Below are 13,923 nucleotides of genomic sequence, written 5' to 3'. Positions count from 1 at the left end.
CATAAACATGTGGTTTAAATTCTACTTATATTGCTTAATGGCTTGCTTTTTGGTTAGAACTTGGTTAGGAGCTGATTTATTTGATTTGTTGTGGTGTTTGCAGATTTGCCATTATAATCTCTACCCATAGATATAGCAAGAATCGGAACGAAAGTTAAAAAGAGAAGAAAGAACAAACATCTCTCTCTACCTCTTTCTCTCTCTGTACGTCAGTCTGTCATTCTCTCTTTCTGTCTGTCTGTCTGTGGGTGTGTGTGGTTATATCCAATGTGACTGTTCACTCTAGCTCCACCCAACAGCTCTGTATTTAAAATACAGAACCTGAGAAGAAGAGACAGATGCCCGACCGTCTCCAGGTGTGAGAACATGGATTCCCGACCCTCTCTGACTGAAGATGATTTCTCCTGTCCTGTATGCTGTGACATCTTCAGGGAGCCATTACTCCTGACCTGCTCCCACAGCATCTGTAAGAGCTGCCTGCACACCTTCTGGCAGCAGAGAGGAGCTCCGGAGTGTCCAATCTGCAGGGGCGTCTCCTCCACCCCTGAACCTCCGGTGAACATCGTGTTGCACAACATGTGCCAGGCGGTACTGAAGGAGCGCAACCGGCGGATGTCAGTGGAGATGGAGGGGCTCTGCAGTATACACCGAGAGGCTCTTACTCTGTTCTGCGTGAAGGATCAGAGGCCGATCTGCACCAAGTGCAAGAACTCCAGATTACACAGCAGGCACACCGTCTGCTCTATACATGAAGCATCCCAAGATCTCAAGGTATGGAGGCAACTTTACATGTTAAATACGTTACATATTTTCTTGTGTCTGTCATTTTTCAGCAGAATCCTTTGCTATGTTTTGAGCAAATGCATGAACTTCAGTCAGAAAGATATTTGTAGCCTCTATGACCCCCTCACATGCCAAGTCCTGTCAAACAGGTCTTCCCAGACATTTGAGTTTTATGCCCTGCTAATTGCCCCCCATGCTGTTTTAGGGAGCATGATATTTTCCTAAACTCTTGCTTTATTTGAAATCTATCTTGTTTAGATAATTACTCAGTAGAACTATTGTCTTGCTGTAATATATTTATTTTTTGTAATATTTCCTTGTCCCGTGCCTTGCAGCAGGTGCTTGGGATGAAACTGAAGACGTTGCATGAGAAGATTAAAATCTATGAGGACTTCAAACAGTCCTGTGTTAAGGCCGGAGAGCATATTAAGGTGAAAACCATGAGAACTTTAAGTGCACATTCTGTTAGATTTGAACTAATGAACAAATAAATAAATCATATATCGCATGTCTCTATACAGAAGCAGAGCCAAGACACAGAGGCGTTGATCCGGAGTGAATTCAAGAAGTTTCACCAGTTTCTCTGGGAGGAAGAGGAGGCCAGAATAGCAGCACTAAAAGAGGAAGAAGAGCAGAAAAGCGAGACGATGAAGAACAAAATTGAAAAGATCTCAATTCAAATATCCAGCGTCTTAAACACCGTCGACGCCATTGAGAAACAGATTAAAGGAGAGGATTTGCCTTTTCTTTTGGTAAGTGAGCTGCTTACAAGCGTTTAATATACATACTGTTTTTTTTTTTGTTATTCTGTCAAAATAAAAAAAAATTCTTTCCTTCTTTTTATTTGTAGAACTACAACGCTTCTCTTGAAAGGTGAATGAAAGAGTACTCTTCTCCCATCTCCTGTTATTCTCAAGCCAAAATAACTGCATGCTATGCTTTTCTAAATTTCTCAATTTTCTTCTAGAACTCAAGCTAAACTAGACGCTCCAGAAAAATTATCTGGAGTTCTGATCAATGTGACCAAGCATCTGGGCAACCTGAGCTTCCAGGTGTCAGAGAAAATGCACAGCTTTGTACAATACAGTGAGTACAAATAGAATTTAAAAAAAATGCGAAATTGTGAGCAAATTTGCACTATTATTAAAGTATATCTTTTCCCCGTTTCCTCTCTTTCTAGCCCCTGTGGTGTTCGACCCCAACACCGCCCATGCTGGCCTTAAAGTCTCTGATAATCTGGTCACTGTGTCATATAAAGGTGAACCTCAGGAGCTTCCTGATACCTCCGAGAGGTTCGAGGGTTATATGAGTGTCATAGGCTCTGAAGGCTTTAATTCAGGCGCGCCCTACTGGGATGTCGACGTTGGAGACAACACAGCATGGGCTGTAGGAATCATTTCAGAGTCTGTGTATAAGCAGAGAGAAAACCTCTCTCGGTTTGGGTTGTGGTATGTAGGTTTCTGCAACGACAAGTATGGTAAAGGATACGCCCCTGAGATCCTGACAGTGTTGCGGGTCAGCGAGAAGGTCGAGAGAATCCGAGTTCAGGTGGACTTCAACAAGGGCAAGGTGATTTTCACGGACTCGGCCCGTAACATCTGTCTGCACATCTTCAAACAATCTTTTAAAGAAAGGGTTTTTCCTTACTTTTACAGCCACTGCACAAAACATCCTCTGAGGATATTACCGGTAAAGTCCGCAGTGACCGTGCAGAAGGACAATTAGAGAATGCCAGACGTAATGACTCAACTCAGACTGAAGCCTTATATTGATTTTATCACAGAAAAGGGAGTGCTTTGCATTGCATGCCTAAAACTTCCTTACCCGTGATAAAATCACTACATCTGACTGCACTGATGTTCACTATGCGGGAGATGGTGCAGCATCAGCGAAGCCACATAAACACATTTTGGTGAATAACAATTTGTTTTAACAAAGATAATGAATTTACGGCATTGTGCTTTAGTGGTTAGCACTGTCGCCTTGCACCACCAGGAGCCATGGAGTTTGCATGTTCTCCCCGTGCTTGGTGGGTTTCCTCCGGGTACTCCAGTTTCCTTCCTCAGTCTAAAGACATGCAGATTAGGTTAATTGGCGTTCCTAAATTGCTTATAGTGTATGGGTGTGTTTATGTGTGTGTGCCCAGCGATGGTTAGGCACTCCTCCCAGGGTGTACCCCGCATCATGCCTTAAGTATCCTGGGATAGACTCCAGGCTCCCACAACCGTGTGTACAGGATAAAGCATTATAGACGGTGAGTGAATTTACATAACTCATTTAATCTTGAAGGGGGCACGTGGTGTAATGATTAGCACTTTGAGATACGTTGAGGGTTTGATTCCTGCCTCGGGTCTGTGTGCCTGTATGTTCTCTGCGTGCTTGGTGGGTTTCCTCCAGGTACTCCGGTTTCCTCCCACAGTGCAAGGACATGCAGTTTAGACTAAGTGGTGTTCCCAAATTTATATTAGTGTGTATGTTTGTGCCCTCTGGTGGATTGGTCCACTGTCCAGTATGTACCCCACCCAAGTCTTCTTGGGGGCACCAGGCTCCTCTGACTCAGTACAGAGAAAGATAGATGAAAAAGTATTATATATGTAATATATATGGAAGACCTGCTACTGTATGAGACATTCCTCTACAAAGATTCTAGACGATTCTGACTTTAAACGCCAGACTAGAAGATCAGACAGATATAATGATGTCAGATGATGATAGAAATGTCACAAAACATGAGTGGTAGTAGTAGCAGCCTTAATGTGGGAGCCCCCTATCGCCAAGAAGAAGATAAAGGTAACGTGAGATTTTATGTCAGACAAGTGAGACTGTTTCTGGTTTAATGACTTTTTCCCTGAATCATTCGGTCTTTTTTCACGTCTGCTTAACATTATATTAAAGCAAAACATTCCGAATAATTCAATACTTATTTACTAACTACTACAGTTGTTGTTGCTTCACTTTTATCAGTGTCCATTCGTTCATTCAGTCATGTTCAGTAAACACTAAAACCTGAGCATGGCCATTCCATTACAGGAATGAAGTTTAAAGTTCAAGATTCTTCTCAAGAAGGAGCAATTAACATTCTACAATCTGTGTCTAACCACAGGCAAAGGACTGTGCTCATGAACTTGCTTAACATCACTGAGCTATGACCCTATGTTTACTTAAGCCCATTGCTTCAGGATTAACAACAACTCAATAATGTTAGAAATAATGTTAGGATGTTGGCTGTTGAACACACAGTACGTTGCATCTATTTGGTAACTATGTGTAACTATTTGGTAACCATTGTATCGTGTATTTTATCTAAACACATGGCATAAAATTAATGACAACCAATGGCATTTAATCCACGGTATTCATTTCAGAGAATCAAGAAATTATTGCTGTCCTTTCTTTTTATTCTTCCAGGACATCAACTTGTTAGCAGGAAATCTTTGAGTCAAAAAACAAGAATTTTAATACCTACATTTAATTTTAGATAAAAAAAAAATGTTTTTAAATAGGGTTAGGCTTATGCTTAGAGGTCTAAACATAAAATCTCCCTTTTATAAACTTCCTCATAATAGTTTGGGGATATACTCTTTAAATGCATGTGCCCACTGTGCCCGCTGTCTTTCTGGTGTGCCCGGGTGTCGATCGTGCAGAGTACTTGGGCCCGCTTATTGTTGCTTGCAACTATATTAATTTATTGGTTTGTTTTAAAGCATGATTCATTACTAAAATGTAACAATTTTTCCCAGTAGTACATCTGCTAATGTTTGTAGTTAACTGACACCTTATCATTGCAAACTGCAGTATGCAAACTGTATTTGTTTCATTATATAAATTTAATTTTGCATTAGTAAAATTTTCATATCTTTAATAAATCTGTGGCTCAGTACATAATCAGCGTACAAGCCCCTACTTCTGCCTGTCATATGTGCTGTTGCTGTAGATGACAGGAATCCAATCCGGATTTTCAGTAGCTATAAGCTCGGCCTGATGTACCCGCTTTCGCTGTAGACGATGCTGCCTACTGTTACATTCAGTAAGAAATGCCTATAGCACGATCACAGAATGGCCTAAAAGTCGATGATGAAGCTGTCTACCATTGCAGTAAGAGCGGAAGGCTGTGACACGCCCACAGCATGACATAAAGGCTGTTAATCACATGTGACTACCTGTGCAAACAAGTGTGCGTGTGAGGGAGATGAGAGTGTGAGTGTTAACATTTGTGATGTGTGTGTATGTGTGTGATATGTGTGTATTTCTGCGTGTGTATGTGTATATAAGTGTTTATGTGCGTGCATGTCTGTGAGTGTGAGGGTGTTAACATTTGTAATTAACATCAGCCACAAATGCTGGGGAAAAAAAGCACTATGCACACTATGATGTTCCTCATTGTAATGTCACTGACCGTGATGTCACTGAATGTGTCACTCAATATAATGTCACTCAATACTGTATAATGCCACACAGAAAGTTACACTATTCACCACTTTTCAGTGTATGTGTAATGCATTATCATGGCTGACCCGTTTTTGTAATGAAAAAGAAAGTGGTTCTGCTCAATGACCTCTAAATGTGTACCGTGTTTTGTGTGCATATGTGCAAGTGTGTATGAGCTATGCAGCAAAATCCCGTGTGTGGGCCCCTGAGGGCCCCATGCCACCAGACTCTCAGGCATCCTAATGGCAGCAGTTTCCACCGTGTCTGCCAATTTTCATGAGTTTCAAAGCATGTTAAGACCCCCAAAAATCCCAAAAAGTTCGAAAAAAAAAACTTAGGAAAACAAGAGGGTCCTGTGCACCCTATAGTGCTTGGGCCCTAATGAGAGGTAAAGATGTAAAACCGGGACTTGTAATGAAATTTCTTTTGTAAAAAGGTGTATGACCAATTGATTTACAAGAACAGTAGGATAATGAGACTCTTAGCCACAGTAAAACATATAAATGGTGCAAACGTTTAAAGAAGTCCATATGTCCGTGATGATCCTGGCCAAGGTGGCTTGGACCCTTTTGTAATCATTCCCATAAACATTCAGCAAGTTAAACAACAGATCCATCTGTCTGCAGAAACTGTACATAGCAACACCAGTTGCACTTTACAGGAACTCAGCTGGGAGTTATAGTCACATTCCCTGTACAGTTCTGACCTCGCTCCAAGCCATTTCCACATGCTTGGGCTATTAAAGGAGCTCCTGTAAGGCCAATGTTTCAGGGATGAAGGAGACAGTCCCATTATAGCTCCAGTGTACTGACAAAACTTTCTAACTTGATGACATCCAAGCGTTAGGGCTAACGCTGGGAAAAGTGCATTAGTTTATCAGGGGATAGAGAAGAAAAACATATTCTCATGTGTTCTGTTATTTTGCACAATCAAGTGGCAGTTTGACTTGAACACCCCTCATATATTTTTATGTTAGCATTAAAAAATGGACGTATTCTTTGTCTAATTTATTTCACACTTTTAAGATTTATTTGATTTACATTCATACATGATAAAGACACAAAAGCTGCAGTACAGTTGAAGCATGATTTGTTTGATGTGTGTGCGTGACCAGAGAGCACAGAAGCTTTCATTTTTACATTTACGTGTTGTCCCTGGAAGGGCATACTTGGGCCCGGGGCCGGTGAGCAGCTTGTGAGTCCTGCAGAAACCAATAATTGTCAGGATTGTCCATAACTGCTCTGTAGACCAACAAATCAGATAGATGTTCCTGAACAATGAATTCTCTGTGTTATCACCTTTGACAGAATAAGAACATGAACTCATCCTGGGTGTAGAATAAATATGAAGGTTAATTTTGTTCTCTTCATTTGGGCTTGATTAAAAAGATAAATAATGGAAAGGAGCTCATGAATTACATTATCGGGGTGACTGCAGCAGACATGATGTAACTGCAGAGGTAAGACTTTGACTGACAAAATGAACAAAAATCATAAACAAAATGAAAATCATCATGATAGAACAAAAACAGATCAGATCAGTAACAACAGTAATTAGAATAGACTGAGGCTTAAATAAGGGCACTAATGAAGACAATAACGAACACCAGTGAACAACTGTGAAAAAAATTAATACTCATGTCAACATGAAAGTCCCATGCACCAAACAAAGGCCCCCAAAAAATTAATTTGTTAACATATGAAGTTACACCCCTTCCCCCCAAATAAATATGCTACAAAGCACTACTGGTGGTCCGAGACAAGACCTCCCAAAATCTTTCACTAGGCATTCTGACACAGGGGCTGAAGTATAGGGCATAGAGGCCAGTTAGGGGCTTGGCATAGAGACAAAACTGTGACTTGAAATCCTTAAACTCGGGCAGCGGAGCAAGCCCGGAGACCTCGAGTTCGGGCAGCGGAGCAAGCACGGAGTCCTCAAGATCGGGCAGCTAAACAAGCATGGAGTCCTCGAGTTCGGGCAGCTGAGCAAGCATGGAGTCCTCGAGTTCGGGCAGCAAAGCAAGCATGGAGTCCTCGAGTTCGGGCAGCAAAGCAAGCATGGAGTCCTCGAGTTCGGGCAGCAAAGGAGGCATGGAGTCCTCGAGTTCTGGCAGCTGAGCAAGCATGGAGTCCTCGAGTTCGGGCAGCGGAGCAAGCATGGAGTCCTCGAGTTCCAACAGCGGAGCAAGCACGGAGTCCTCGAGTTCAGGCAGCGGAGCAAGCATGGAGTCCTCGAGTTCCAACAGCGGAGCAAGCACGGAGTCCTCGAGTTCAGGCAGCGGAGCAGGCACGAAGTCCTCGAGTTCGGGCAGCGGAGCAAGCACGAAGTCCTCATGTTCGGGCAGCGGAGCAAGCACGGAGTCCTTAAGTTCGGGCAGCAAAGCAAGCATGGAGTCCTCGAGTTCTGGCGGCTGAGCAAGCAAGGAGTCCTCGAGATCAGGCAGCAAATCAAGCATGGAGTCCTCGAGTTCGGGCAGCGAAGTGAGCAAATAATGTGGGGCAGTGGAGCAAACAAATATAATATTCTCAAATTCAGGCAGTGGAGCAAACACTATGTCCTTAAATTTGTACAGTAGAGCGAGTCCTTAAATAGCGGTGAATCCACAGCTCTCAAATCCAGTTGGGAGGTACAGCAGCACATGCTCGGTGCAAGAGGGCACTGCAGAGCTAGGTAGAAAGGGTACATTATCTGGCTGAGACAGGGCTGACAATAGCTCAGGTGGCAAAGCAAGGCATGGCTCAGGCAGCGAAGCAGGGTGTGGCCCAGCAAATGCAGTCCACTGGACAGAGCGATCAGGAGTATCAGAGCACATTACAGATATCAAAGCTACCAGGGCTGTCACCATCGAGCTATCTAAGCACAGGAAAAGGCTATCAGAACACAGGACAGAGTTATTAAAGCTACCAGAGCTACTAAAAGAGCTATCAGAGCATAGGATAGAGCTATCAGAGCTTTCACTTAACTTTGGTTTGGAATAGGTTTTGGAGTTCTGAACGTTCACCTCCCTCTCGAGCTGAGCCAGCATGGTGTTGAGCACTTCTCCTTCCTCCAGAAGATTCTGTATAAACTCCCATGCATGCTGTGGTGGAAGCGCAGCACTGCCTTTGTCCATCTATATTAAGAGTTTGTTTGCTCACTGCTGGATGGCACACAGCTGACACCAATATTCTTTGCCTTTTGCTCTCTGTCACCACTCGGTTCTCCTCACTCTGGACACTGCTGTGGTCAAATTCGTGGTTCCTTCCTCGCAGTTGTTATGGAGAGTCACGTTATCCTGAACACCGTTATGCTGCTTCGTGAAGGGCACACATTTTACAATGGTCCGGCGTCTGCCCAGCTCATCTGCACTGCTCGATTACCGCCCCCAGTCCACCTTCGTGGCGGCATACGGGATTCAGAATCACGCCCCATTGCAACGCGCATGCTCCAGTGTCAGCCTAGCTGGGGTTCTCATAGCGCCCACAAAAATAATAGATAAAGGAGACCCATCTGCTACTCTTTAATGTAGGTCCAGCTAACTGCCAGGGGTGATTGTAGCAGGGATGGTGTAATTGCAGACATTAAGATTTCAATGATGAAATGTGAAAAACAAACAAAAATAGTAACCAACATTATGAAATGAAATCAGATCAGATCAGTACATGAACCAGAATAACAATAACAGATTAAATACCAATAGAATAGTCACTAGAATAGCCTGAGGCTTAAATAAGGGCACAAATTAAGACAATACTAAACATATGAAACTATGAAACATAAATCAATGACTACTCATGTCAACAAAAGCACCAAACACCAAGTCCTAAAAAAACACAAAGTCCCAAAGTCTGATGGGTGCATGGAGCGCCCTCCAGAGGTTATCTAAGACAGTAATGTTGCATTAGCAACAAGAAATGCCGCGGAAGCAGTAATAAAACTACAGTATAGGTTATTCATAAAATAGAACAGAAATGTGATACAGGTTATATTATAACCAAACAATAATATCATCAAAATGTCCTCCAATCCTAATTTAACTACTCTGTGTCACAAGTAGGTATCTTAAATTTGAACTCCGGTTAGATATTTAACTTTTTGAATGTCTTTGTTAGCCATTTGACATGATGACAATATAAATCATCTCTATCAACAACCTTATTGAGCCCCAGAGGCCGGTCATTGTGCCATAGGAGTTGAGGTATCATAACATCATATGACATCATAAAGGAGTCTGCTAGCCCCTGGTCCAGCCCCGTTGCACCAGATTTTGGAGTTAAACAAGGGCTAAAGACCTCCTTGGCATCCACACCTTCAACCTTGGCCGACTTCAACCATCATGTATCCTTTCCATGGCAAAGGCTGCAGAACCAAACTTCCCGCCCTCTTTACTCACCCTGCTCAAGAGATCCACACTCTTCACCCTTTTTCCTTCCTATTTTTCTAAATAAAAGAGTACTTTTCCCACCAATCTCTGGTGTCTGTGTCTGGCTCGCCCGCTGTGTTAGATTTACATGAGATAGTGGTTATTCATTGATGTCCAGAACCAGCGGGGCAGTGTACTCAGAGTGACGGACACCAAAAGAGAAGCTGGGAGCTTTGGGTCTTGTGCAGGTCACCTACAAAGAAATATACACATATGCATTATATTCAATAGTACATAAAGATTATTTGTGTATGGGCACATGTTTTATATAAATCTAATATTTATAGAAATATCTGAGCAGCTGGAAGTTCCCCCAAAGGAAAGCTGTTCATCAAGTTACTGAGACTAAGGTTAGGTTTGGACATACCATTCTTTAGTTGCCTCGATAATTATGTAAATACAAAGTTTATTATATATATGGAGCCTACCTTCTCTGGATAGTGAGTTCCAGGCCCTGGCTTTTGGCTTGTATCACCAGGCAAGCTGTTGCGACCGATCATGCTATACTGCGGGTTTTTAGATTTGTACACATTTACATCCACAACCCTATACGTCCCAGGTCCTGGAGTCTAAAAAGAGCATGGTAATTTATAAAAAAGAACCCAATAGACCTCCTAAAAGATTTTTTATGTGTTTTTCATGTGATTCTTACTTTCCTCAAGTCTTCATGAAAGCTGGTTATTTTGTTGCGACCACTTAGAGATATATTCGGAGCAGATCTTTTACCCACTGATACTGGTCCCAGCACTGGAGGAAGCATGTATGCAGCAGGACCTGGGATCAGAAAAAAAAAAAATCAGTGTATATGAAGGCAAAATGAACTGCACCTTCTATGTGATTCTGAGATGTAGTGTATACCTGGAGTTTGATCGTTGTGGAACAGTTCGGTCCTAGCAGACAGTGAGTATGCAGGGGCAGAAGAATAAGTTCTCTTTACTGCTTCCTCAGGGCGATAAGCACCTGCAAAGCGTAAAACCAAATTTATATATTTCAAGACTTTTCTATAAACTACCGTATATTTTATGTAAGTGTCCTCCTATATTGTATGTAACCTGGTCCTGGGGTCTGAAACAGCCTAGGGTCTCTGGGTCGACTGTATAGGGAATAAACTGGGCCTCCAACACATCCGAATCTAGTGATATTTGCAGGTACAAGGTAGCCAGGTCCGGGTGAGCAGCTGTCGATTGATTGCTGATGCGGTATTCCAAAACTGTAAGCAGGAGCCTTCGATTTCCGTGGGTCATGCCCTTCTAAACCTAATCAGCAACAAGCAAATGCAGAAAAAACTTTGTATCAATTACTATATCCTTCAAATAAACATGACTTAATCTGGAGCATTCCCAGGAAGAATAATAATAATAGTAATAATAATAATAATAATTTATTTTTGTCCTTTTGTCCCAGACTTTTTTCCACTTTTCCACTTTTTTGGAGAACATGCTAGTTTCTTCATCTAAGCTCAACAAGCGGATTCCCTCTCCTAAAAATAAAAACCCGACCAAAGTACATTAAAAAATAATAACTTTATTTGTGATAGGTGTTTTTGTTAGGTAGCACTCAGGTGGAGAAGATATTAGCATTAGAGGAGCGCATCTAGACATTAGAGAGGGTTAGAGAGCACAACAACAGCGTTATTCCCATAGCAGAACATCTGTGTGCCGCTGGCGGAGATAGTCAGCCCCTGACTCCAGCACTCACAGCAGGGCGAGTGGGTGGCTAAAGCTAAGGCTAGCCCACCGGAGCACATCTCCTCTGCACTTCACGTGTCCATTAGTTTTGCTCTCCTCACCCTGAAAAAGCTCTGGTTAAATGTGAAATTAGCTAGGCCTTTAGGGGCGCCAGTGACAGTGGTTAGATATATCTTAGGAACCATGGCACGGGTCATAGCAGGTATTCTTAAGGTTTTAGGGCAGTGTAAGTTCTCAAAGATGTGAGGCATGCTGGAACTAATGATATATTCCTTCGTCAGTCAGAGGTTAGTGAGCATAACATTACAGAGGTGTCTACACAGAGCCCAAGCCAGGGAGCAGACAAACTGGCTAATCCAACCTTCTGCTAGCTGCACAGCGTCTTCACCCAGGTTTCACCGAATTGAGACTGTGTATGTTCACACAGAGTTGAGTTAAACTTCAGTTTGTACTTCAGTCTATTCCCCAAGTTAAACTTCAGTCCGAGTTGTATTTCAAATAGCATGGAAGGAAAGCATCTTAAACTATAAAAATGTTCTTCACTCTTTCAGTCCTCATAGTTCAGTCGATGAAATTCTTTGTGTTTTTTTGGTGCTTGAAAGATAAGATGCAACCAAACAGGGTGTTTCTCCTCCTCCCTTCCACAAATAAATGTAGTAGCAGGTCTACTGCAAGGGATTTTTAGTCACTTTTGAAAGAAGGAAAAAGCTGCTGAATTTTTTTTTTTTTCATGTATTTTTAGACACAGCATGTGAACAGCCCTTTACAGCGCCATGTAGTGCCTTGTTGTGTTGTCCATTAAGGTCAGTTTTTTTTTAAACTGGTTTATTCACGCATCAAAACAAATGCACGTTTCTTATATAGATTGTTTGTGCATGAAAATAAGTCAATGGAGAATTTTCTCTTTTAGATAAACTTTCCTAGCTTAAAGAAACAGTTTGCAGGATAAGAGTGCCATTTCTTTTGCACTAATTTTGAATCTTCCTAACAGTTGAACAGTTGAGTTGCTTGGATTTTAGAATCTGTTGTCAGTCAAACAGGCATTTTTTTCCACTTAACTTGAATGTATTTTGACTCTGAGCTTTTTAAACATAAATGTACGTCTCTTGATAGTTGAAAGCAATTTTAATCCATTTAATTTGCTTATCATCAACCATTCTATATATTTGACATAAAAAAGAAATCAGATCTGGAGTTTTAAACATTACATTTGAGAACCCCTGCCATACACCATCTTCCTAGCTGTATCCTTCGTCACCAAATGAGCAAATTTACTGGATTATGTTTTGAAGGTCTATCCATATTTCCAGGTAAATGATACAAGGGTGAGTCACATGAAAATGTTTCTGCATTGTCGTAAAAGGGCATTCAGAAAATTGGCCCTGAAGTACAGCCCTGAGCTCACTGCAAGCCATTTCAACATTTTAAAAAACATAAAGTCTATTGAAGGAGGCCAGCATTGTAGACGTGAAGCAGGCAGTCCGATCGATCATGGCCTTGGTGTACTTTTTACCTTGATGATATCCAAGCACTAGTGAAACCCTGGGATAAGATTAGTGTAGCAGGGCATTATATAGAGAAATAAAGGAACATTTGACTGTCATAACCATTTTCTGTTAGTCTGTACAACCAAAAGTCCTAGTTCGTCGCTCATATTTATTTAATTTTGCAACTTTTGACTGTTTGACTTTTAAGTAGATAGACAGATAAGCCGTTGCAGTACAGTAGGCGCATAAGTTTTCTGATAGTGTGCCAGCAAACAGAGAGCCCAGGAGCTTTCATTTTTACATTTACCTGTCGCCCCTGGGAGGGCGTACTTGGGCCCGGGGCCGGTGAACATTGCAGCAATAGGACCCCTCCTTGTGTGAGGCCTCCAGGAACCAACCCATGTGTCAGGAATGTCCATGTCTGCTCTATAGAAAATTAACATATCAGACTGAATAATCAATTTTCTCTCCTAACAACTTAGTCAGAATGAGAACATGAACTCCTCCTGAGTGCAGCAGAAATGTGAAGGTGAATCTTATTCAGTTTATTAAAAACACAAGCAATGGCAAGGAGCTCGTGAATGTCACGTTGTCATAGCAACATGGATTGCAACCGTACAAGGAACGAATACTAAAATTACCTGTTTATATAAAAATAATAATTTACTGGTTTAATTAGTAGAACAGAAATATAATACAAGTTATAATATTAGTAGTTATAGCACATTTAGACTTATGGTTACAGATTCAGCCACGTCTGTTTAGTAACTACTGACACTCAGTTTAAATCAGAAAATCTACAAGAACAGAATAAAAAAAAAAACTAATGACGTACTTGATTTCTTGTTAATAAATGAAAGGACACCGTCAGGCACAGGAAGGTTAAAGGAGGAGAACGTGACGCCCAAACTCACGTCTAAACGACGCTAAAACACACGTCTTATATACGCAGTAAAGTCCCTGCAACGCCTCGATTATGACGTTTCATTTGTGACATTGTTTCACATTTTAGAACCATAAACTGACAAATAAATCAGTGACGTCAGCGCGGGTTTGAAACGATTTATTTATTTATTTATTTATTTATTTGGGTTCCGTTACAAACTTTTGCAAAAGCAAATCGCACCAGAGAGAC

The 13,923-nt window shown here is 41.7% G+C and overlaps 2 protein-coding genes across 2 annotated transcripts; one reads left to right on the top strand and one right to left on the bottom strand.

The window, feature by feature from the left end:
- The first annotated feature begins 345 nt into the window (after positions 1-345).
- On the top strand, positions 346-3,932 carry LOC128528062 (E3 ubiquitin-protein ligase TRIM35-like). The gene is made up of 6 exons (XM_053500801.1): positions 346-771; positions 1,119-1,214; positions 1,305-1,535; positions 1,634-1,656; positions 1,751-1,869; positions 1,964-3,932. The coding sequence occupies exons 1-6, from the start codon at positions 367-369 to the stop codon at positions 2,506-2,508; spliced, it is 1,419 nt and encodes a 472-aa protein (XP_053356776.1). The 5' UTR covers positions 346-366; the 3' UTR covers positions 2,509-3,932.
- A 5,589-nt stretch (positions 3,933-9,521) lies between these two features.
- Positions 9,522-13,663, bottom strand: LOC128528261 (outer dense fiber protein 3-B-like). Its single transcript, XM_053501021.1, has 7 exons — positions 13,624-13,663; positions 13,096-13,214; positions 10,666-10,869; positions 10,472-10,573; positions 10,266-10,387; positions 10,042-10,182; positions 9,522-9,806 (listed from the first exon to the last, which is right to left on the bottom strand). Exons 2-7 carry the CDS (start codon positions 13,205-13,207, stop codon positions 9,714-9,716), a joined length of 774 nt encoding a protein of 257 aa, XP_053356996.1. The 5' UTR covers positions 13,208-13,214; positions 13,624-13,663; the 3' UTR covers positions 9,522-9,713.
- Positions 13,664-13,923: the final 260 nt, after the last annotated feature.

This window comes from Clarias gariepinus, chromosome 7 (assembly GCF_024256425.1).
Source record: "Clarias gariepinus isolate MV-2021 ecotype Netherlands chromosome 7, CGAR_prim_01v2, whole genome shotgun sequence".
NCBI lineage: Eukaryota > Metazoa > Chordata > Actinopteri > Siluriformes > Clariidae > Clarias > Clarias gariepinus.
Note: the sequence above shows the minus strand (reverse complement) of the source record. Positions and strands in the feature narration are given on the sequence as shown.

Coding starts and splice junctions, on each gene's coding strand:
- LOC128528261 (XM_053501021.1), bottom strand. CDS start 13,207: ATGGACATTCCTGACACATGGGTTGGTTCCTGGAGGCCTCACACAAGG. Junction 10,574..10,665: donor GTTTCAGACCCCAGGACCAG/GTTACATACAAT, acceptor TACGCTTTGCAG/GTGCTTATCGCCCTGAGGAA. Junction 9,807..10,041: donor GAACTCACTATCCAGAGAAG/GTAGGCTCCATA, acceptor ATTTCTTTGTAG/GTGACCTGCACAAGACCCAA.
- LOC128528062 (XM_053500801.1), top strand. CDS start 367: ATGGATTCCCGACCCTCTCTGACTGAAGATGATTTCTCCTGTCCTGTA. Junction 1,215..1,304: donor AGGCCGGAGAGCATATTAAG/GTGAAAACCATG, acceptor GTCTCTATACAG/AAGCAGAGCCAAGACACAGA. Junction 1,536..1,633: donor AGGATTTGCCTTTTCTTTTG/GTAAGTGAGCTG, acceptor TTTTATTTGTAG/AACTACAACGCTTCTCTTGA.